At 41.0% G+C, this 23,545-nt stretch overlaps 1 protein-coding gene across 1 annotated transcript in view; it reads right to left on the bottom strand.

Annotated features, from left to right (window-relative positions):
* Positions 1-23,545, bottom strand: part of LOC117365127 (dedicator of cytokinesis protein 2-like) — a 1,549,644-nt gene that overhangs the window by 1,025,892 nt on the left and 500,207 nt on the right. Inside the window, exon 27 of the mRNA XM_033955120.1 lies at positions 7,383-7,478. Within this exon, the coding sequence (XP_033811011.1) occupies positions 7,383-7,478 (96 nt within the window). The remainder of the gene's footprint in view (positions 1-7,382; positions 7,479-23,545) is intronic.

Raw genomic sequence — 23,545 nt, 5'->3', positions numbered from 1 at the left:
GAAACAGGACCAGACAGAATAATAAGAAGGCCTTGAGGCTTTCAGGGTTTCCATCTCCAGCCTTGCATAGTACTTGCCAGTGAGCTGGCATTCTGCAAAGGTCAAGGCAAGCACAACGGGAAATTTATAACATGATATTATCACTCCCCCTGAGATTATTTTTACAATGAAAGTGGAATATAACAATGTATTTAAAAAGTCAGATTTGCAATAAAAAAAAAATTCAAAATCAAAGCAAAACGTCAAGATAATTCATCTCTACCTTGTTCTCGCAGGATTGCAACCCAGTTTTCAAAGTGAAATTCCCCATGGAGCTTCTCATTAAAAATTCAGTGGGGCGCCGGAATGACAGGACTTACTTTGCAGGTATAGATAAATATGCAAGGTAATGCATATTTGAAATATCCTTGTTGTATTTCACAATCCTGTCCCTGGCATCACTCCTCTTTCCACATATAGGGGAAGATAGTTTTCAAAGGGTCCCCCCACCCCATCGGTAAATACTAGTTTACTTGCAGAAATACCTTTCTCAATGTGCCCCTGATGGTTCATGTTCTAATATCTTAACATGTACTATTCTCTGCCTATTAAGGGCCTTTTATATTTCATACAGGGAATCCCAAGGACAGATATTGTGTATATCCTGAAAACTTGACTAGCTGAGTGTGTCCCAAGGCTTGAGTTGAGAACTTCTGCTCTAATAAAAAGTGTCTGATTTTCTTTCCAACTGCAGATCATAAGGTATACTCGTATGACAGTCAACAATCTTCTATTTTAGAAGATATAAATATTGTAATGTGCCCCCCTCTTAAGTCAAAACTGCAAATAGTAATGGCAAGGGTTACATATTCTCATTATCACTTCACCTGTTAGCTTTGGAATGATTTGAGTGGGCAAATGTGTTTGTGTAAGCCCAGGGATATTAAAAAAAAAAAAAAAATATGCTGGAAGACATATTTGTATGTGTCAGCTTTTATGTGAAGTTGGGGAGTTCAATGCATTAGGTTTTTGGAAGAGTTGCTTGCTTGATGTACGTTTTATATTTTATATATTGATTGTACACTGCTTTGGTTTAAAGTGATATATAATATTTTTAAATAAATAAATATTGCTGAAGGGCTGTCAGGTAAGATTTGCCTCTTTGCGGATGATACCAAAATCTGCAATAGAGTAGACATCCTGGATGGTGTGAATAACATGAAGAAAGACCTGGCGAAGCTTGAAGAATGATCTGAAATTTGGCAGCTACAATTTAATGCTAAGAAATGCAAGGTCATGCATTTGGGCTGCAAAAACCGAAAGGAACGGTACAGTTTAGGGGGTGAAGAACTTATGTGCACGACGGAAAAGCAGGACTTGGGTGCGATTGTATGTGATGATCTTAAAGTGGCCACACAGGTTGAAAAGGTGACGGCGAAAGCTAGAAGGATGCTAGGGTGCATAGGAAGAGATATGATCAGTAGGAAAAAGGAGGTATTGATGCTCCTGTATACGACTCTGGTGAGACCTCATTTAGAATATTGTGTACAGTTCTGGAGATCGCTTCTTCAAAAAGATATAAACAGGATCGTGTCAGTCCAGAGCAGTGGTCTCAAACTCAAACCATTTGCAGGGCCACATTTTGGATTTGAAGGTACTTGAAGGGCTTCAGAAAAAAAATAGTTTATGTCTTATCCTATATAATAAAGTGCTAGACGCGCATGCGCACTCAGACTGCGTGATCTGTAATCCCTGATCTGTGAGATGTAGGTCTGTGGCATTGCAGGAGTGCGCATGCGCGCCTACGGTTCTTTCTTCGTCATCGTCGTCTTCGCCCCTCCCCCCAATCACCGTTGAGCCTCCCACCCGATCGCCTACAGAAGTCCACTCCGCTCCTCGGCCCCGAGCCTAAGTCGGCGAACGAGCTGGTCCTTTGCTGGCTGCTGCCGCTCATGCTGAGGAGCGCGGTGTACAGCCGCTGCATGGTGGCGACTCCGGGGCTTCTCCTCCCGCACAGGCCTCTCCCCTCTCCGCCAAAGACGCTCCAAGCACAGCGCGGCGCTGTGTGGGAAACCGAGTCCCACGCTCGACACCGAACAAACTCCCACCTGACGAGTGGCGCCAGGCTGCGGCCGTCTTCCTCCCATGAGGCTGCAGGCCGCGGCGGCTGTCGGCCACGGAAGCTGCAAGATAAACCCTCCACCACTCCTCATAATACTGCACACTTAGGGGAGAAGTTGGATGAGGAAGATGTGCCAGGCAGTAAGCGGAGGAAACGGTCGAAGAGTAACTGCCTAGCATCAGGTGACTCTGTAGGGGGCTGACAAAAGAAACGCAGGAGGTGAAGGAAAGAACTTAGAACCCAGGCTTCTCCCATAGAAACAGCCAGGCACAACCTGGCAGTAGTGCTCCAGGACCTTGCAGGCCAAGAACCTGAAGAGGAAAAAGTGGAGATAGCAGTGGGAAATGCTGGTTGGATTACATTAGTTACTGTATCTCAGGGGGGGGGGGTGCTGGACAGGGGGACAGGAAAGAGGTGCTGATGGACAGGGGAAGAGATTGGGGGGAAGAAAAAGGAAGGGAGGCCTACTGCTGGACAGGGGGATAGGAAAGAGGTGCTGCTGGACAGGGGGGAGATAAGAAAAAGGGAGAAGGGCTGCTGCTGATAAGGGGAGCAGTGAAGGGGTGTTGGTGGACACAGAGAAGGTAAAAGGAAGGGAGAATGGGTGGACAGCTGAGGAAAAAGAAAGACAGAAAGAAAGACACAAATACAGAAAGCAGCTAAGGACAGAAATAAATAAACACAGACACACACACATATATTCTAGCACCCGTTAATGTAACGGGCTATAAGACTAGTTAAATAAATAATTTTGCATGAGGTAAAACTCTTTATAGTTTATAAATCTTTCCTTTTGGCTAAGGGCTCATTTTACGAAGGTGCGCTAGCGTCTTTAGCATACGCTATAGTGCACGCTAACCAAAAAACTACCGCCTGCTCAAGTGGAGGAAGTAGCAGCTAGCACGCGTGGCATTTTAGCACGCTATTCCGCGTGTTAAGGCCCTAACGCGCCTTCGTAAAAGGAGCTCTAAGTCTTAATGATAATATTGTAATTTATAGCTAAAGAGACATATGATCATGAAACTTATTTTACTTTTGTGATTATGATAAACATACTGAGGGCCTCAAAACAGTACCTGGCGGGCTGCATTTGGCCCCCGGGCCGTGAGTTTGAGACCACTGGTTTAGAGGAAGGCTACTAAAATGGTGCGTATGGGGACAGACTTAAAGATCTCAAATCTGTACACTTTGGAGGAAAGGTGAGAGAGGAGAGATATGATAGAGATGTTTCAACACCTACGTGGCATAAATGCACACGAGTCGAGTCTCATTTGAACAGAAACTTTGGAATGAGAGGGCATAGAATGAAGTTAAGAGGTGATAGGCTCAGGAGTAATCTAAGGAAATACTTTTTTACAGAAAGGGTGGTAGATGCGTGGAATAGTCTCCTGGAAGACATGGTGGCGACAGAGACTGTGTTTGAATTCAAGAAAGCGTGGGATAGGCACGTGGGATCTCTTAGAGAGAGGAAGAGATCATGGTCACTGCGGATGGGCAGACTGGATGGGCCATTTGGCCTTTATCTGTCATCATGTTTCTATCTATCTGTTTATCTATTCTTTTTCTAGAGCCATATGGTAACCCTACCTAGGATTCAGGATGACTAACAAAGTAATATAATAAGTAGCTTAGAACAATATAAAACCACAAAATCTATAATAACACAAACAGAAGCAATACAACATAAAGGCACAGCTAGTCTAGAAGGGAATGCCCTAGATTTTGGCATTAGGAAACCACCGAAATGAAGTCTATTCTAAAAAGAGAAAGACACATTTTTCTTTATGAAATACTAGCCTAAGCGGCTAAAACACACCTCTATTTACACCACCCATATAGTTAGTGTAAATACTGGCACTTATTGCAAAATATCATACATAGATTGTAAGACTTCATAATCTACACATGGAAGTATACAGTCTACCCATGCTAAGTCCAAACTCCGCCCAAATATTTATATTCCACTCAATCTTAAAAATTCTCAGCGGATTACAATTGAAAACATATAGAATTCTGAATACAGAAGATGAACACATAAGAAATTACAAAAACAAAATCATAAAAATAATTCCTCTGTCTTCCTGTTCAAGTATACTACCAAGAAACTCTTTTACAACAGTCATATCCCATAAATGGCTTCTTTCTTAATCCACATTACACTTCCCCTTTTACAAAACCGCAAAAGCGGTTTTTAGTGCAGGCCAGTGTGCTGAATGCTCTGCACTGCTCCCGTCGCTCTTAGAAACTCTATGAGTGTTAGGAGCAGCGCAGAGTATTCAGCGTGCTGGCTTGTGCTAAAAACCGCTTTCACAATTTTGTGAAAGTGTGTGTGTGTGTGTGTGTGTGTGTGTGTAAATTCCTATTTAAATAACATTCATCCCGGATATCCAATGCCAAGCTGTTTCCGGTGATCAGCATTAAACATCCAGTTTTTATTTTTGACAGCCAGCCAATAACCAGTTAAATACATATTCAGTACTAACCAGCCATGAGCTTGCACATAGAGAAAGGAGAGTTATTTATGTGGTCCTATTTAGGTGCTAACCTTGCTTGGTCCTAAGTGTGACCCACCCCTGAAATGCCTCCGAAATAGTTGGCTCCCAGTTATGCACTAATCACGAATATTTAGCAGGGATTACTGGTTATATCCCACTGAATATTCACGGATAGCCTATTACTGTATGTGCAACTTAACTGGTCAGCAGCTATTGCCGACCAGTTAAGTCACTTTGAATATTGAACCCATTCTTTTTAACTAGATCCAGATTCTCTCAGTTTGAGTGGTGGAGTATTCCATATTTGCAGACCTATTATATAAAAAATAGAGGAGCGATACTCTTCTAGTCTCATGACAAACAATGAAGGGACTTCTAATAGAACTTTATTAGCTGATCTCAAGATTCAGATGGTCGATAATTATGTAATCTTGTTGGAACAACCGCAGATTCCATTTAGTGTACCTTAAAACAGTGCATAAGATCTTAAATTTAATCTTTTGTTTTATTGGTAGCCAATGAAATTGTTTTAAAATTGGAGATATATGAGAGAATTGCGTATAACCTGACAAAACTCTAGCTGTCACATTTTGCAGTACCTGTAATGTACTCAAAAGAATTTTAGGTAATCCCATCAAAACACAGAATTACAATACTCGGAATTACCACTTGAAAATTATCACTCCTTGACTAATCTTTAAGTCATCTAATGAGTCTCATTTTAAAAAAATACATCTAATAATTTTCTCAATTTGGAACATCATGGAAAGGGTATAATCCAGGGCTGCCCAAGTCCGGTCCTCGAGATCTACTGGCAGGCCAGGTTTTCAGGATATCCACAATGAATATGCATGAGAGAGATTTGCCTGCACTGCCTTCTTGGTATGCAAATCTCTCTCATGCATATTCATTGTGGATATCCTGAAAACCTGGCCTGCCAGTAGATCTCGAGGACCGGACTTGGGCAGCCCTGGTATAATCCAAAATTACTCCATGATTTCTATTTTCCCAGCAATTGGAACGTCTTCATTATACATTGTAAAGACAGATGGAATGTCATCGCAAGGATAACCAGATAAAAGCAATGTGAACAATCACCCACAGCCTATGCCATCCCATCTACATGCGTACTTAGAAAATACCACTTAGCCAGAAACTGCACACTTATGTTCACATATACTGTATATGTAAACAACTAGTGACATTTACACACATTTTTGCTGCCTTAATCTGGGCATCCCCTATGGAATTCTGAAAATGAGAATGCAGTTTTATGAAGCTTTTCTACTGCCTGAGTAATATGACATTTTCATACGTATAAGAATGCATCGCACAGTGTTTGTACATATTGCAGTTTGATCAAACATTTCTTTCATAGCCCCATAAGTAATGCATTACAATGCCCAAAGAACAGAGAGACCAAAGATGCACAGAAATTTAGCAAAATGGGAAAAAGTGCACCAACAAACACAATGGTTTTTCTGTACAGAAAAAAAATATTTTTGGTTTTCTATGAAAGTGTCTATGCATGCAAAACCTGTGTTGGGGGGGGGGGGTTGTGAATACTAAAAATAAATAGACTATACAAGGTTATCACCATTACTTTTGATAGACAAGAGAGAAAGTGATATAAATACAGACCCTTTTTATTTTTGGGGGTAATTTCACTTAAAGAACTTCTGTGAGTCCTGATGAAGGCATGACCTGAAACATGGCCATATAGAATTGTTCATTTTCTAAAAGGTTGTATTGTTTAATCAGTTGATTAACAAATATTGTATGACCGTTATAAACACAAACAGTAGATGCATTTTTTCCCATTTTAAGCACTGCATTAATTCTAGCATACCATAATCATACATTAGCCAAATGTAACTGAGATAAATAGGGATGAAGATTAGGAATCAATCCATCCTCAATTTCCAGAAGAAAACTTTTAGCCTTCACCAATTAATAACATATATTTTCCTCTAACTTTGCCAGTAAGATAACCCTTAACTACTATCTCTAAGGGGGCTAAATGCACAACTCAAGTCTTTCAATCCAGAACAACTCAGTTTTCTACTCGTTCAAAAATGACATATTAAAAAGTTCTTAATTCCTTCAAAATAAAGTCAGATGAGTTAAACTTCTCTACATAGTCCTTCCCTAACTTACAAAAAATCTGCATATCATCTGTAAATAGCATGCACTTAACTAAGGGGGTCCTTTAATTAATGCGCGCTAACCAATTTAGTGCGTGATAATCTTTAGGGCACGCTAAATTGGTTAGCGCGCCTTAATAAAAGAACCCCTAAATGCATTAATGAAATAATCCAATGGCTGTAAATACATGTTAAAAAGCAGAGGAGGAAACACTAACTCCTGAAGAACACAACCGAGAAGACTCCAGAATGCAGTAACCTGATTATCCAAACAAACCTGTTGCATTCTCTACACAAAAGGAAGCCAAACAATCTGACACCAAAGCCCTCCCAAAATGATAAGTGGGATAGAATGATCAATGGTGTCAAAAGTAGAAGCTAGATCCAAAGAAATGACAACCACATCCCTAACAGCATCCAAATCATTTGGTGATGCAATTGAAATAGTTTCTGCACTATTTCTAGATCTAAATCCAAACTGACAGCGGCCACCCTGCCTGTGTTCATGGCATGCAAACAGTATATCGCCACTGCAACAGATTTCTAATCCACACACAATCATAATCCATTAACATGAAAATCAAACAGCAAGTGTGGCAAAGCTGGCCAATAAGTATTGAAAAATAACCAAGAAGTACTTACACTGAGTTCATGCTCCCTACCCAGGATCATTACTCTCCGGTTAACAGTACGTAGAAGTTTTTCTAGAATAATCTGGACATGTTCCTTGGATTTCTTCTGAAATAAGCAAGAAGGAAAAGGAATCGCACAGGTCAGTCATTACATGTCTGCAACATTCTGAAAGGTAGAAAATGTAAAAAAGGAGACCTACAGTAATATTCACCTAATCCAGCAAGGACATTAAATAAAATTGCCAAAACTGATTGAGACTATTTCTTAAAAATGAACAGAAGGAATTTATTGGCTGTTAAATCCAAATGTTCCCTGATATTTCAAGGGAAACGCAAAAACGTAGACATGATTTTCTTCTCTTAAAACCAGGGGTCATCTCATTAGAGGCTACATTCTATTTAAGACACCCTTATAAGTGCATTGTTTGTTACCATTCAACTAAATATGTCTTTTTTGAGCCTCAACAATTAACTAATTTCTTGGCTTTGTCCCACTTGGATAAAGATAAATCTTGAGTTCTATAATTGAAATACGTAACTCCATTCTCGCCGTATAGAAGATAGCATTACTTCTGTTGTATAGATTATCGTATTTTTCGCTCCATAAGATGCACCTGACCATAAGACACACCCTAAATTTAGAGGAGGAAAACAAGAAAAAAATATTCTGAACCAAATTCTCCCTACCAGGCTCTGCACCCAACCCCACACTCCTTGCCAGGCTCTGCACCCTGTCCCTCCTCCTTGCCAGGCTTTGTACCCTGTACCCCCCTCTGGTGGTCGAGTGGTAGGCAGGGACAGGGCACAGATATCAATGCAGATGACTTTTAAAAATATGCAATGCCACCTCAGTAACAACTATAAAAAAATAAACAAATATAGTGCAAAATATAGACAGCAGATATAAATTCTCAAAACTGACACATTTTGATCACTAAATTGAAAATAAAATCATTTTTCCTACTTTGGCTGTCTGGTGATTTCTTTATTTCCTTCCTTAGGCCTAAAAATTGTCCCTTCCTCCCTCCCTCATTCCTTCCTATGACCTCCCCCCCACCTCATTGCCTTCCAGCCTTTGTCCTCTTCCTCCCCCGTTGTCTGGTGATTTCTTTCTTTCTTTCCTTCCTCAGGCCCAACAGTTGTCCCTTCCTTCCTCCCTCCCTCCTATGTTCCCCTCACTGCCTTCCAGTCTTTGTCCTCTCCCCCCTCCCCAACTCAGGCCCAACAATTATCTCTTCCTCCCTCCCTTCTATGTTTCCCTCACTGCCTTCCAGCCTTTGTCCTCTTCTGTCCCCCCCCCAAGCCTGCCCGCCCAACCGCTGAATTTAATTACCTCCCGCTGCTAACGCTGTGAGGATACGTCAACGAAGCATCAGCGGCGTGTGTGTGTGTGTGTGGGGGGGTGTTTGGACTCCTGGCTCAGCAGCGGGTCAAGGGACGAACGGAGAGCCAGCACAGAACAAATAGCTGGTAAGGGCCAGGTGGGTGCAACGATTGCACGCCACTGGCCCAGAAGCCTTACTCCCAACATCATTTCTGATGTCAGACTGAAGGTCCAGGCTAGCCATTGGCTAGCCTGGACCTTCTCTCCGACGTCAGAATTGACATCGGGCGTAAGGCTTCTGGGCCGGTGGCGTGCAATCGCTGCACCCACCTGGCCTTTCCCTTCCTCTACTTATGGCGGCATTGAGAGACCAGGAGCAGCGGTAGTGGGCGGCGGTCAAAATAAGGTAACGGCCGGGTGTGGGGGAGTGTTGGGTATTCATTCCATAGGATGCACCCTTTTTTCCACCCACTTTTTTTTTTTTTGGGGGGGGGGTAAAAGTGCGTCTTATAGAGTGAAAAATACGGTACTTTCCCTTTAGTTCACCAATTTAAAACTTCTTGGATCCAAATAGAGGACTTGAGCTAATTTTACCATTATAATTACTCTTTTTATTTTTGCTTAAATCTTGTTAAAGTATGGATTTACTATGCCCTGGCTTTGTAAATTTGTTTAGTTTTATTTGCTTTCTGTACAAGTTCTACTTGATGCTATATTTGAAATTAATAAAAATAATAATTAAAAAAAATTGCCAAAACTGAGATGTTTCCACTGTTGGTTAGATTATAATTGCTGTGGTGTGTGAGGAGCACACGGGGACTTCTAACGTCTAAGATAGACAAAAGTGTGTTGGAGCAAAGCAATAGCCCCTGAAGAAACTCACCAGTGAAATGGCTGGGTAGCTGTCGGGCTTCAAGTTAAGTGCTCTTCTTTATATTAATTGTCCATCACAATTAAAAATTATAAAAATACTAATAAAACCCTGCACAAGTCCGATGATGAACACTTCGCCCCAGTAAGGGCACGAAAAACAATCATAAGTAGTGTCTTGGATGTTTGAGGTCTTGAGTGTAATAAGAACTCTGTTGAGTTTGTTCTCAATCAGTTGGTGATTAATCGATTGAACAAATGGTTTTTCCATAGACAGTGTGTAGCAGTATTATTACCACTTTTAAAAGAGCTCTGAATTATTATCATCTATCTGTTTATCTACTACACGCTGTAATTAACAATCCTGTGCTTTACCTTTTCCCCCCTCTTTCCACTACTTTGCAACAATAAGAAGTATTATACAATAGAGCAGTCTGATTTCTTACAGATTATTTCAAGAGAATATCTCTCTTAACACTATCAGTAAAATTGTTGTTGTTAGGTGCCATCGACTCGTGTTCGAGTCCTAGCAACTTGATGAATTACAGATCCAAAAAGAAATCGGTTTTGTACTAGTCTGGTAAGGTCCTCTATGCCATCGGTAGTTTCACTACCAGCGGGGCCTCCCCAGGTGGTCAGGTTTCAGCGGAGGTGTCAAACAAACAATGTAGCACCCATCTGGGCAGCAGCAAATAGGCAGTGCTAGAGGCAGAGGATCACGTTTGATGCGACAATGGTGACAACATCGAATTTATTCTGTGCAGAAGAAAGGCCTGGCAATCTACTCCTGTATTCTGCCAAGAAAACTTGATGATGATGATGAGACATAAAGAATCGGTAAAATTATAGAGGGAAAATATGTGTGGGATGCTCTTTAAATAAATATAGAGACCTTTAAGGTTGTACCATATTTGGAGTGTAGATGCCTTTTGGGTGTGGGAGGGTCCAGAAAAATGATGGACTAGACACTCAGACATGGCACCAGAATAGTGGGGTACCTTACAGAACACTGCTGTGAACTTCACAAAAAGGGTCTCCCATACACATCTAACTATAGCTCCCTTATAGGTCATGGTGAGCCCCCCAAAACACCCTCAGCATCTACTAAACCCACCTATCTACCACCCCAATAGCCCCTATGGCTACAAGAGCCACTTATATGGCAGTACAAAAAGGTTTGGGGGGGGTCGGATCAGGGGTGGACATTTTTCAGCATGAATGCAGTGATTAGAGTGGCTTATGGGCCTGGGTCCTCCTCTCCATGGTTCACTAACCCACCCCCAAGACCACATAAGCTACCTCTGTGCAGCTCTAATAGGTTTTCCTATGCCAAGCTGCCAGGTACTGATGTTCTGGAGGCAGATATGTAAAGTAGTTATTATGATTTTTATAGGGGGGGCAGTGATGACTGGGGCAGTGTGTGGGGGTCTGTATTTTGTATCTGCAGTGCTTATCTGGTCACTTTGGATTCCTTTTGTGGACTTAGACCTGGTTTTAGATGGCGTAAGTCACAACGTCCAAGTTCCGTCCCTGGCAGTGTTGTAAAACTTTCGGTTATACATACAGTACGTCTACGTCTAGGACGGCCCACGTCCAGCCCTAATCCCGCCCTTGACATTCCTCCTATCATGCCCCTTCTAGCTCTGGTCGTTCAGCAGCACTGTGAAGGCCTAGGTCATTTTTAAATGCGTCTAAAACTCGGTTCGATTATCAGCATTTGGATGACTTGTCTTTTAGGTCGTCCAAGTGCCGATTTAGGCCAGTTTTTAGACGTTTTTCTGTTTCGATTATGAGCCCCATAGAGTTGAAAACATGAAACCTGATAAAGAACATCTGATACTACTGTACCATTAAGGCAGTCATTTCCAGTCCTTCTTTAAAACCACTAAGCTGAACTGAAAGCAGAGTGGACAGTTTGAATCCTCTAAACTGACTGAGATGGTCTACTTTCTTCTCACCTTAGAGCCTTTCAGCCACCGAGTCTTGTATTCCATCTCAGCTTATACACTAGGCCCAAGGAGTTTTGAAACTTGGAGGGTGTGGGGACAGGAAGGGCAGTGAGTGGGGGAAACTTTTCTCCAACACAGCTTCTGTATCTTCAAGCAGTTCCAACAAACTGTTATCAACTTGTATTTGAAGGCTGACAATTACCAGCTAACTTATTCCAGGATACTGAATGTCATACCCTGTCCAGGCACTGGAATTGAATATCTGGGTCCGACTCAACTGCTGCTGGCCACTCACAGTTATGCAGTTCTTAGCCAATATTCAGCCAGGACCATGAATTTCTGTCTATCTTCACCACCTGCTGATTCAGCCTTTCCCAAACCCTCACCTGAGATCAGCAATAAAAATCATCACAGGTAAAAGAAAATTTGACCATGTCACACCATTACTAAAGAACGCATATTGGCTTCCTATCAACCACAGAATAACTTATAAACAGGCACTCATCGCATTCAAACTTTTACAATTCAACGCGCTGCTATTCCTAGACCGAGTTATTATTCCGTATTCTCCTTTCCGCTCCTTACGATCTGAGGATAAAAATCTACTTACTGTTCCATCCCTACGAATCATAAATACTAGACGTACCACACCCTTCTCTGTCACCGCTCCCCAAACGTAGAACCTACTACCCGCTCAGCTAAGAGAAGAAAAGAACCTCGAAAAATTTAAACCAAAACTAAAAAGTTTCCTGTATAGAGAAACTTTTAATGAATTAGTCTTTTAAACCAAATTACTATTCCCAATTGAAGTAGGCAAGCACTGATCCAATATAACATAACCCCTATTGTTTTATCCTTATTTGTTCTCTTTCCTATATCAAATTGTAATTCTTCCCTGATTTCCCTACAAAGTGCATGTCTGTCTATCCCTATATTGTATGTCCCCCTTATTTGAAAATTATTTATTGTCCATTGCTTTGTAATCTGAAAAAAGCGATTTTATCAAATATGAAATAAACTTGAAACTTGATCATTCACACCCCACCCCTGCTGGGCCTACCTACATCTCTGGTGGTCCAATTGAGGTATCCTGGGCAAGAGCAAAGGTTGACCTCTAGCGGTAGTGCCGAGAGACCACTACTAAAGCTTGCAGCAGACATTTTAGCACATGGGGCCACAAGGGACTGGAGGAGCAAGTGGGGATTGTTTTTGCCCAAGATACCTCATTGGACCTGGAAAGGGGGAGGGACGGATCTCAAGAAGGATTGATTTTGAGTGGGGTTAGGAACTGATCTTTAGGGGAAGATTCAGGAGGGAGTTGAAATCAGTGGAAAGGTGCAGAAGAAGGTTCTAATCATGGGGGTGGGGGCCAGGAGAGGGGGGGTTCTAATCACGGAGGGAGGAGGGGAATGCATCCAATGTTGGCTATTGTTCAGAAGTTATATGAGTGCCAGCTGATATTCAATGCTGGCACCCTCATAACTAAGCAACCAAAATTAGGGCAGTACTATTTCGTCGCTTAGCTATGTGGGCACTAGCATGGAATATTGCCAGCAACTGCATAACTGCTGACTCCTCCCTGACTCCACCTTCAGAATGTCCCTCTCTGGTCCACATTTTAAATAGCTGGTTAGTGCCAATATTCAGTTAAATGCCACTGCCAAATTAAGTTCTGCTGAATACAAGCAGCCAGCCCTAGGGCACAAGGTACATAGATGCATTTGGGCAGCCTTTGACTCTTCTGTCTATCTACCCTCTGTGAAATTATTTGTTGCTATTGTCCATTTTTTTTCTCCTCTTTCAGCTTCCCTACGATAAACGGTAGTTCTTTTCCATTTCCTTTTTAGACTGTAAACCTCCTTTATTTGCCTTGGCTGAAAAGTAGTATAACAAATGCTAATTAACATATATACATTTAAACTTAAATTGCCTAGAATATTGAGCAGTAAGATTATCCTGCTTTCCCGCCATGCTGTTATCACATTAACCCTATGTTGTCTCGCTGATCAATACAATAATATGTGATTTCTAGGGCACTGTGCTCCTCCCAGGTCCATCTACTCCACTATTCCATCCCTGATATTAATTTACTTTGACTTTATTCAATTAATGCCTTCATTTATCTGTGTGAAGAGTGTATAGAAAACTTCCAGTTCCCCTTAAGCACACTCCCTCACTAGGCCACCTTAAAAAGCCTAGACTTAGTGTGATCGGCAGGAAGGGTGCAGTTTAGCTAGCAGAAAGATCGTCAGAGCTGAGACAAGCTCTCGGAGTCTCAGAGGGAAGCATATGAGCCTCAAGAACTGTCTCCAGGCTTGCAAGAACCTGGTGAGAGGTTTCCGGCCAGCTAAGTACTGGCTAACTCCCGTTCAGCAGATTGGCTAATGATAGGCTATGTCGCGTGACATAGCCAGTCAGTGCCAATATTCATCGGCTCGCCGGCTAAGGTCTATCTTTGGTTGCTAGAATATTGTCTTGGCCAGCTAAATCTGCAGCAGCTAACTTTAATCTGGAAATTTTGTGCCAGTGACTGGATATGGCGCTGGCATTTAATATCCAGGATCACTGCCAACCATGAGAGGTAGTTGGCGGCCTCCTGTTGTCTGAATATTGGGTCATTTATACTTGACCTTTGACTACACGAATTTACATTTTTGTTTGCCTCGGAATTATTGACTAGCTATATGTTAAAAGCCCAGATCTCAAACACTCACACATATTAACACTAGGATTACTAGATTTTTCCACGGAGAAACCTGGGCACATGGCCCTGCCCCAGCCCTGCCTTATTCCACCCCCAGCCCAGCCCCATTCTGCTTCCAGAGCCACCCCGTTCTTCCTCCAGCCACACCCCCACAAAGCCTTGACTTTCTTTTCTGACCTCCGGGCCGCGTCTGGAAGGCCTCTGAGCGTGCGCTGATGTGTGTGACATAATTTATGCATGCTCAGAGGCCCTCCAGATGTGGCTGGAAGGATGGGGCTTTCCAAAACCCGGACAAACTACCAGGTTTTGGAAAGTCTGTCCGGGCACCCAGACAGTGTCCTCTAAAAAGAGGACATGTCCGGGTTTTCCTGGACATCTGGTAACCCTAATTAACACAATTTGGCTTTAACAAGGCTTTCAAGCACCTCAAGTCAATCTATTTGAATAGCCTGTTGTGGTCTTTTCAGTGGTAGCTATGTTCCTCTCCTTCATGTTTCTTTTCCTGAGCCTATCCCCTCTTAGAATTGAAAACTGCCTTGATGTTCTTTTGTAGAAAGGGTGATCTACCTAATTCCACAACAAATAAATTAAACTTAGTTAAAGGCCTGTGATCTCAGACCAACATGAGGTCATCCAAGACGGAGCTATACATCCAAAAATCCAGCATGTGACTTAACAGAAGTAGAGGGTTAAAAGAATGAGACTAAGAGAGAAACTAGACTCACTGCTAGGTGGACAAACAGACCAAGCCAGGCTTTGTGTGCTCAGTTATTTGGAATGCTGCCGATTCATCATCAACTGCAAATGTTAAGGCTGCACATATTGTTGCCCTTGTATTACCCCCCTCACCCCCACCCCTTCACAGTCCCCTCCCTCCCATACAAATGAACCAAACAAATTGTCATGGTTTGCCGAGAACAATCTCTATCAGCAAAGTTTGTTAATTAGAAGCGAGAACAAGATAGAGAGGTAGACAAGTATCCTCTTTGGCTCAGACCTGTACAATGCCGCATGATGTTCATGAGTATGGAGAAATGAAGATTCTTTCAGTCCAAGAGGGATTAATTAGGGGTGTGTAGTACAGCATGAACTGTTCATCATTCACTGTTTCTGAAACAGCTAAATCATCAGAACAACAAATTGGCTCAGAAGGTTTTCTAATATCCTTGTAGTTTACTTTGCTTCCCCCCACCCCCAGGAGAGAGAGGGTCAGTGAAGGTGCAACACTGGCAAAGATTATATTAGCTTCATCTTGCACAGTTCTGCTAACGCACCTGCAGCACCCAGAATGAACAGCCTAGGTAACTCTGCCAACACATATCAGTCTTGGTCTACGAGAACCATCCTGCTCCAAAATTGAGTCTCCAAAAAGTGGATATTAAAAGATGTCTCTTAGGGTTGTCTTGGAACCTGATCATCTTATTGAACCAGAAATTACACACAATATTTTCTTTACAAAGAAACTTGATTATATACAAATGAAAACGAACCCTGAATGAAAGCACAGAAAGGGGGGGGAGGGGTAAACTGCATAGAGAGGCAGTAACAACTCTAACCACCCTACTGGAAGAGGTATTTCAGTCTTCATCTGCTGTCATCTGCTATATTATTGGCTGCAATGTGGGAGTTACCAATTGATCCTACTGCCTGAATATCCCCTGGAATTTTGTTGTGTTTGCTTGTTTAATTTGTACATATGAAGGTCCAATATTCAGTCTTACAATATCTTGTTAAAGTCTGTGATGTTGAAAAGAGTTTGCCAAAGTTAACCAAATAAAAATGTTCAGTTAATTTTAGAAGAGCATCAGTCAAAACTACCGGTTCATATATAACAAAATTCTATTTTAAAACCAATGAAGTCAGTATGGGGTACTTTTTTGAAATTATGGGCTTATAATCCACATGTAAATTATCTTTTACCTATTCAAGGTAATGGTGATTTTACACCTGGTATAACATCTGGGATTTTTAGAAATTTGGGGTCAAAGGGTGTTTATTATTTATAACAGGTATTAGATGAGACAGGAAAGATAAGGAGTTTTCCTGACCTTTCTTTAAAAGTAGGAGGGGGGTCCTGGATCTTTCTATGGTTATATGCAATTGATGAGTTATGTGAATAAATTACCGAGCTCAGACCTTTCATATGGAGTTCGTGATTGAATTATTACTTTTTTCAATCAATGTACAGATTTGCCAATTTCAGTATATTTATTACATAAATTGTGATGGAATATATTTCCAAATCGCACATATGATAACTTTTTACTAAATTGGAGTGAGGAGTTAGGAACTCAGATATCGTTTCTTGAATTTAGTCAAGCAATTAATAGATTGCCTAAAATTATTATGGGTTTTGTATGGAGGGAATGTGAAATGTACTTATAGAATGATACATAGGGCCTATTTCTCACAGGTACTAACTTTTTATGTGGGATTGGTAAGTTCTACAATTTGTATTAAATGTGATAAGGATCTTAATACTTTATCGCATGCTTTCTGGCAATGTCCTTTAATTAAGTCTTTCTGGTCTGCCATCCTATTATGCTTGGGTTCATTATGGGATAGCCCTGTTGTGGAATCTCCAAGCGGACTTTTTGGTAAGGCAGCTGCTTGTGGAATATATAGTATGGTCAAGAGAGATGTCTTTTATTTCAGAAAGCATATATGCAGTGTTGGTTACAGACAGAGCCTCCAAGTTTTTGACATTGGAGTAATCAATTACATCATTTATTGCTATTTCAGGTTTGGGAGGTTCGTAGATCTCCTAGATGAACTTGTCTTTTTATGAAAACTTGGGAGCCATATGTTCAAAAACTTTCACCTAAAGCAAGAAATTTTATTCTTAATGAATTACATTGAAGCTATGGTTGTCTTAATTGCATTCCAAATTTGGCTTTTTTTGTCACCTTTCATCCTGGGAGGGGAAGGGAGAATGGGATGGAGGAGAAGGGAAATGGGTTGGAGGGAGGAGGGAAGGGATGGGTGGGAGAGGGTGAAGGGAGGGGGGGGTGATAATGGGAGATTATGGTTTATAATTTAAATGTTTGGAAGAATGATAATAATTGTATGATAATATATATTTATATAGATTATATGGAATGGAATATTTAAATATGTGAAATTATTTGTATGTATTTGTATGTATGTATTATATGATTGTATTTTCTCTTTGTTCCTTCAATAAAATGCTGCACTTCTTCAAGGGTGGATAGACAAGGGTGACCCAGTCGACATTGTATATCTGGATTTTCAGAAGGCATTCGACAAGGTTCCACATGAACGACTACTTCGGAAAATTGCAAGCCATGGAATCGAGAGTGAAATACTCACGTGGATTAAAAACTGGCTGGTGGATAGGAAACAGAGAGTGAGGATAAATGGACAATACTCAGACTGGAAGAGCGTCACCAGTGGGGTACAGCAGGGCTCGGTGTTTGGACCCGTGCTCTTCAACATATTTATAAACGATCTGGAAATTGGTACGACGAGTGAGGTGATTAAATTTGCAGATGATACGAAGTTATTCAGAGTAGTGAAGACGCAGGGGAATTGTGAAGATCTGTAACGTGACATAACCACGCTCGAGAAATGGGCAACGACGTGGCAGATGAGGTTCAACGTGAATAAGATAACAAAAATCTCATACATGAATACAGGATGTCCGGGGCGGTACTTGGAGAGACCCCCCAAGAAAGAGACTTGGGAGTACTGGTTAAGAAGGGGATCACAAACAGATCAGAGAAGGTTATCATGCCGTTGTACCGGGCCATGGTGCACCCTCACCTGGAGTACTGCGTCCAGCACTGGCCGCCGTACATGAAGAAGGACACAGTACTACTTGAAAGGGTCCAGAGAAGAGTGACAAAAATAGTTTAGGGGCTGGAGGAGTTGCCATACAGTGAGAGAATAGAGAAACTGGGCCTCTTCTTCCTTGAAAAGAGGAGGAGAGGGGACATGATCGAAACATTCAAGATACTGAAGGGAATAGACTTAGTAGATAAAGACAGGTTGTTCACCCTCTCCAGAGTGGGCACTCTCTAAGGTCGAAGAGGGATAGATTCCATACAAACGTAAGGAAGTTCTTCCTTACCCAGAGAGTGGTGGAAAACTGGAACGCTCTTCAGCAGTCTGTTGTAGGGGAAAACACCCTCCAGGGATTCAAGACAAAGTTAGACAAGTTCCTGCTGAAACGGAACGTTTGCAGGTGAGGCTGGACTCATTTAGAGCACTGGTCTTTGACCTAAGTGCCGCCGTGTGAGCGGACTGCTGGGCACAATGGACCACCGGTCTGACCCAGCAGCGGCAATGCTTATGTTCTTATGTTTGAAGATAGAAGACCATTTTTCTGAGCAGACTTACTAAGCGCCTTTAACTGGATAACATGAAATATCCAACTACATAGCAATAGTTCTTCCCAAAGAAACTAGTTACATTTTAACCAGATTACAAGTTGTCCAGATTAAATTTAATGGGTAACTGGGCGAAAGGTTATCATATGGCTCCAGAAAAAGGAGGACGGATTGAGACATCGGGGTTTTACTTCTATTACTTTAAATGGATGTAAAACCTGGATGTCTCAATCCGACCTCCTTTTACTGGAACCCTCAGCTGGCATAGTAAATGTAAATGTGAAGATGTCTGCTTGACTCCATAGTAACATAGTAAATGATGGCAGATAAAGACCCGAGAGGTCCATTCCAAGTTTTATTAAAAATTTGATAAAACGCTTGTAAAATTTCTAAGCGATTTACATTAAAAATGAAGACATATAAACAATATTAATGTCAATAATGACTTACAAGAGACACCAGGAAAAAAGGGAGAGAACTACAATTTTTAAAATCAAAGAAACATTCAAGGTAAACACATAATGGGAGGGAAAATTTTTTAGCCTTATAAGGCTAGTTTCTGGTATTTTTAGAGTCTAGCTATGTATCCCTGTTAATGGATAATAACAACCTTTTCAGAACTTAATTCTGAAAAGCATCATTAAAAAGAAATGTTTTAAGAACAATTTTGAGTTTATATAACTGCTCAACCATACATGCTCCATAAATTAATTATTTAGTTTAAATGGTCCTTTTTCTTAGATATTTCTAGGCCAGAAACCCAGAGCCCTGCCCAGTAGTGTGCTTAGGTTCCATCTACTGGAGTCTCCATCAAAGCTCACTCCAGTCCATCATAACCATCCCAGCCATCGAAACCCTCCCCAGCCCGTCCTCAACTGAATGTTTATATAAGGGTCACAAGCCTTGCAAGCCTGCCCAGTACTGGTCTTACTTCCTTCAATGTATACCCATTATTTTCTACTTAGAGATCCTCTGTGTTCATCCCATGCTTGTTTGAACTTTGTCTGTTTTCTTCTCTAACACCTCCCTCAGGAGCGCATTCCATGCATCAACCACCCTCTCCGTAAAGAAGAATTTCCTAACATTAATCTTGAATCTATGACCCCTCAACCTCAAATTAGGCCCTCTGGTTTTTAGCATTTTCCTTTCTCTGGAATAGATTTTGTTCTATGTTAATACCTTTCAAGTATCTGAACGTCTGAATCACATCTCCCCTGTCCCTCCTTTCCACTAGGGTTTACATATTCAGGGCTTCCAGTCTCTCCTCATATGTCTTCTGATGCTAACCTCCTATCAAATCAAATCTTTTATATATCACCACCTATAATTTTTCTATTCATATTCTTTGTAAAACTTCTACATGGATTCCCTATGCTTGCAAAAGAAAATGCAAACAAGAATACCCTAAATTTTTCAGGCAGCTCTTATTTTTTTTTATTTTATTTAACTCCCTTTTCCCTACTGACAATTAGTTTAAGAACTGTCGAAAGGGAGAACTACAGGGTCTAGAACTAACCCTCCAGTGTTATTGAACATTTTTTCCATAAGATCCGTATCGCTCTCCTTCTGGCAAATCCTGGCAGACTACACACAGATGGGCTACGTTTCAAATCAATAGCAAACAATTAAAGCATGTTCTGTCTCTGAACTCCATGAGTTTCCCTTTGTTTTCTTGTTTTACATATCGAAGAGGAGCTAGGGATGAATTAATGAAGTTTGTTAAGCCTCCCTATGTTCTGCTGGAAGCAGCTACAGCAAAAGTAGCCACCGCTACCAATAACTCCCCAGCCACAGCTTTTTGAAGTAATGCCCCAAAACTACAGAGCAAGTTGCCAATAGCAATTTAATGTGAGGCTCAGGATCTGCAATTCAAAAACAGACTAAAGCTAGTTCTTTTTAAAAGTGTTTTTATTTTGCCATGAATGATTTAATGCATTTTAGTGGAAGAGCGGCATAGAGGTTAGAACTCCAGGCTGAAAAGAAACACCATGCTATGCCAAGAATACCAAAACATAAAATTAATTAAATGTTTCATTTTTTTTATTTCTTTAATTCAATTCATATACTAAAAACTAACAACATTTATTTCATCTACATTTAAAATCTACAATAACAAGTAATACAAAGTGCAGAGTGCTACTAATGACAAAATCATAGGCTGGGAAAAGCTACAGGTACTATCTAAAGCTTTTAAATACTTGAACCTTTATCACAATATTTGGATTTTTATTCACAAAGATTTGCATCTGAAGCACCCTTTTATATACGTGACTTTCAGCATTACATACAAATTTTGGAGGACATTGATATCTCAGACTCAACGCAAAGGAAGTTTTGACTATGATTGATAGCTATTTGCATAGACTCGCTATATCTATGGAAAAAAGTTGAGTTATTAAACTATATGGCTATAAAAATGATTAAGAACAACTTTTTTGAGTTTGAAAATGAATTTTTTCTCCAGATAAAGGGAGTAGCGATGGGGGCTACATGAGCCCCTTCGGTAGCATGTTTATTCACATCTGCCTTTGAGTTTAAATTTGTTTACAATAGTCCATATAGTACCCATATTTTATCTTGGAAACACTTCATCGATGATGTGATTTTCATTAGGCAAGGAACTGAAGAACAATTAAGTCAATTTTTTCAATACATTAACACAGTTGATGATAATATAAAATTTGACCATAATTGGAATAGATGTCAAATTAATTTTTTGGACATACAAATCACTTTAGAAAATAATAACTTTATGACTGATTTGTTTAGATAAACAACTGATCGCAATACTCTTTTGCATTATAAAAGTTTTCATCCTAGGAATTTAAAAGATAGTATCCCACTGGGGCAATATTTGCGTATAAAAAGATTGTGCGCATCAGATGATTCTTTCAAACATAATGCTTTAAATCTGGCCTCTCGATTTAGCCAACGAGGATACCCTTTACCCATAGTAAAAAAGGCTTTTAAAAGAACTAAGGGCTCCTTTTATGAAGGTGCGCTAGCGTTTTTAGCGCGTGCTACAATGCCACGCGTGCTAACCCCGCGCTACACGGAAAATACTAATGCCAGCTCTACGGAGGCGTTAGCATCTAGTGTGCACTAAAACCGCTAGCGCATCTTCGTAAAAGGAGCCCTAAGTATATTCATACTCAATGAGGTAAATCAAATAAGCTTCAGGCACAAAATCCTCTGGTTTGTGTACTACCTTATTCTACCAAAGCACATCTTGACCTTCACCCAAATTTAAAAGAACGCCCAAGATTTGCTTTCAAGTGAGCCAGAAATTTAGGTGAAATATTAAAAACTCAACTTTACAGTATAGAACGTTCCCCCCGGGACACGCCCCTTGTGGGCAATGTTCAGTTTGTTATGCATCTATGCACATTACTGAAATAATACCACATTCCCAAAAAGTGTTTAAATTCAGATCTTCCACAAATTGTAAATCTCAGGGGGTGGTATATGCCATAGTTTGTCCCTGTGGCCTATACTATATAGGCCATACACAACGTCAGATTAAATTGAGAATTATGGAACATTTGAGCACCATTAGGACAAGCAAAATGGAGGCTCTCTTGACTCAACATTGGATATCAGCTGGCCACACTTTAAATGAATTAAGATACACAGTTCTGATAAAAGTAACTTTACTTCATGGAGGAGATTTATTTCAATCTTTGCTTTATAAAGAACAAAAATTAATACAGTGGTGCCTCACACAACGAACTTAATTCGTTCCAGGAGCAAGTTTGTTATGCGAAAAGTTCGTTATGTGAAACGCGTTTTCCCATAACAATACATGTTAAAAAAAATAATTCGTTCTGTAGCATAAAATATGCTAAGATGACATAAAAAAAGATAAATTTATCTTGTTAGAGCTGTTAGCATGATATAGAGGGGATATATGTGAAGGGGAGGGGAGACAGGGGTTTTGTTGATCCTTGCTGTGTATTATAATCACCCCCCACATACTCCCCAGTATCTTTTTTAATTCCTCCCATCTTTCCCAGCCAGTGGCGTACAGGCCAGAAGCGCAAAGATCAGGAGCAATTCCTCTGCACACCTGTGTGGGCCCATGCCGATCTCCGAATGGCTGCAGTTAGTTCTTGTGAGTCCCGCGAGAGCTGGCTGCAGTTAGTTCTTGTGAGTCCCGCGAGAGCTGACTGCAGCCATTCAGAGATCAGCGCAGGCCCAGGCAGTAGCACAGAAGGCTTGCTCTTGATCTCTGTCTGCGCTTCTGGCTGGGAAATTTGCTAGACCACCAGTTCGAGTGAGCGGGTGAGAAAGTTGCAGCAGTGGTGGCTTTTTAAAAAAAATATGTGGCGGCGGGGGGAGGTTTAAAAATATGCGGTGGCGGCGGGGGGAGGTTTAAAAATATGCGGTGGCGGCGGGGGGAGGTTTAAAAATATGCGGTGGCGGCGGCAGGGGGGTTTAAAATATGTAGCGCCGAGAGAGGGCAGTTAAGGATGCAGCTCGGGCGACTTCGTTGTGTGAAACGAAGTTCGTTGTGGGAAGCAAGACCTGAAGTTCGTTGTGCGCAGCGTTCGCTGTGCGAGGCGTCCGTTATGTGAGGCACCACTGTATATGACTGGCACACAGTGGAGCCATGGGGTCTTAACCATGAAACTGAATGGCCTGCCAAAATGTTCTAGCTCTCTTTTACTATTGGGGGACTTTTTATTTAATTTTTCTCAATTGATTCTAATTTAACTTCATTCCAATTTAATTCCATTCCTTGGATGTTAAATCGGATAACAATTAAGGTCCCAGAGGATAGGTCATTGGGAGTCATGCGACCGGGTATTCTCCTCCTATATAAGGAGCTCTGTGGTGGTAGTTCCCTCACTTGATGTTTCCCAGCAGGAACTCTCAGCCAGAGATCTGTATCAGAAGTAATTTCAGGTAAAAATTATAATTTTAAATAGTTTAAACAATTGTAAGATAGATATTCATAACTAGGAACTGAGGATTCAT

The sequence above is a fragment of the Geotrypetes seraphini genome, chromosome 1, assembly GCF_902459505.1.
Source record: "Geotrypetes seraphini chromosome 1, aGeoSer1.1, whole genome shotgun sequence".
Taxonomy (NCBI): Eukaryota; Metazoa; Chordata; class Amphibia; order Gymnophiona; family Dermophiidae; genus Geotrypetes; species Geotrypetes seraphini.
The sequence above is the reverse complement of the archived record's forward strand: the minus strand, read 5'-3'. Positions and strand labels throughout refer to the sequence as shown.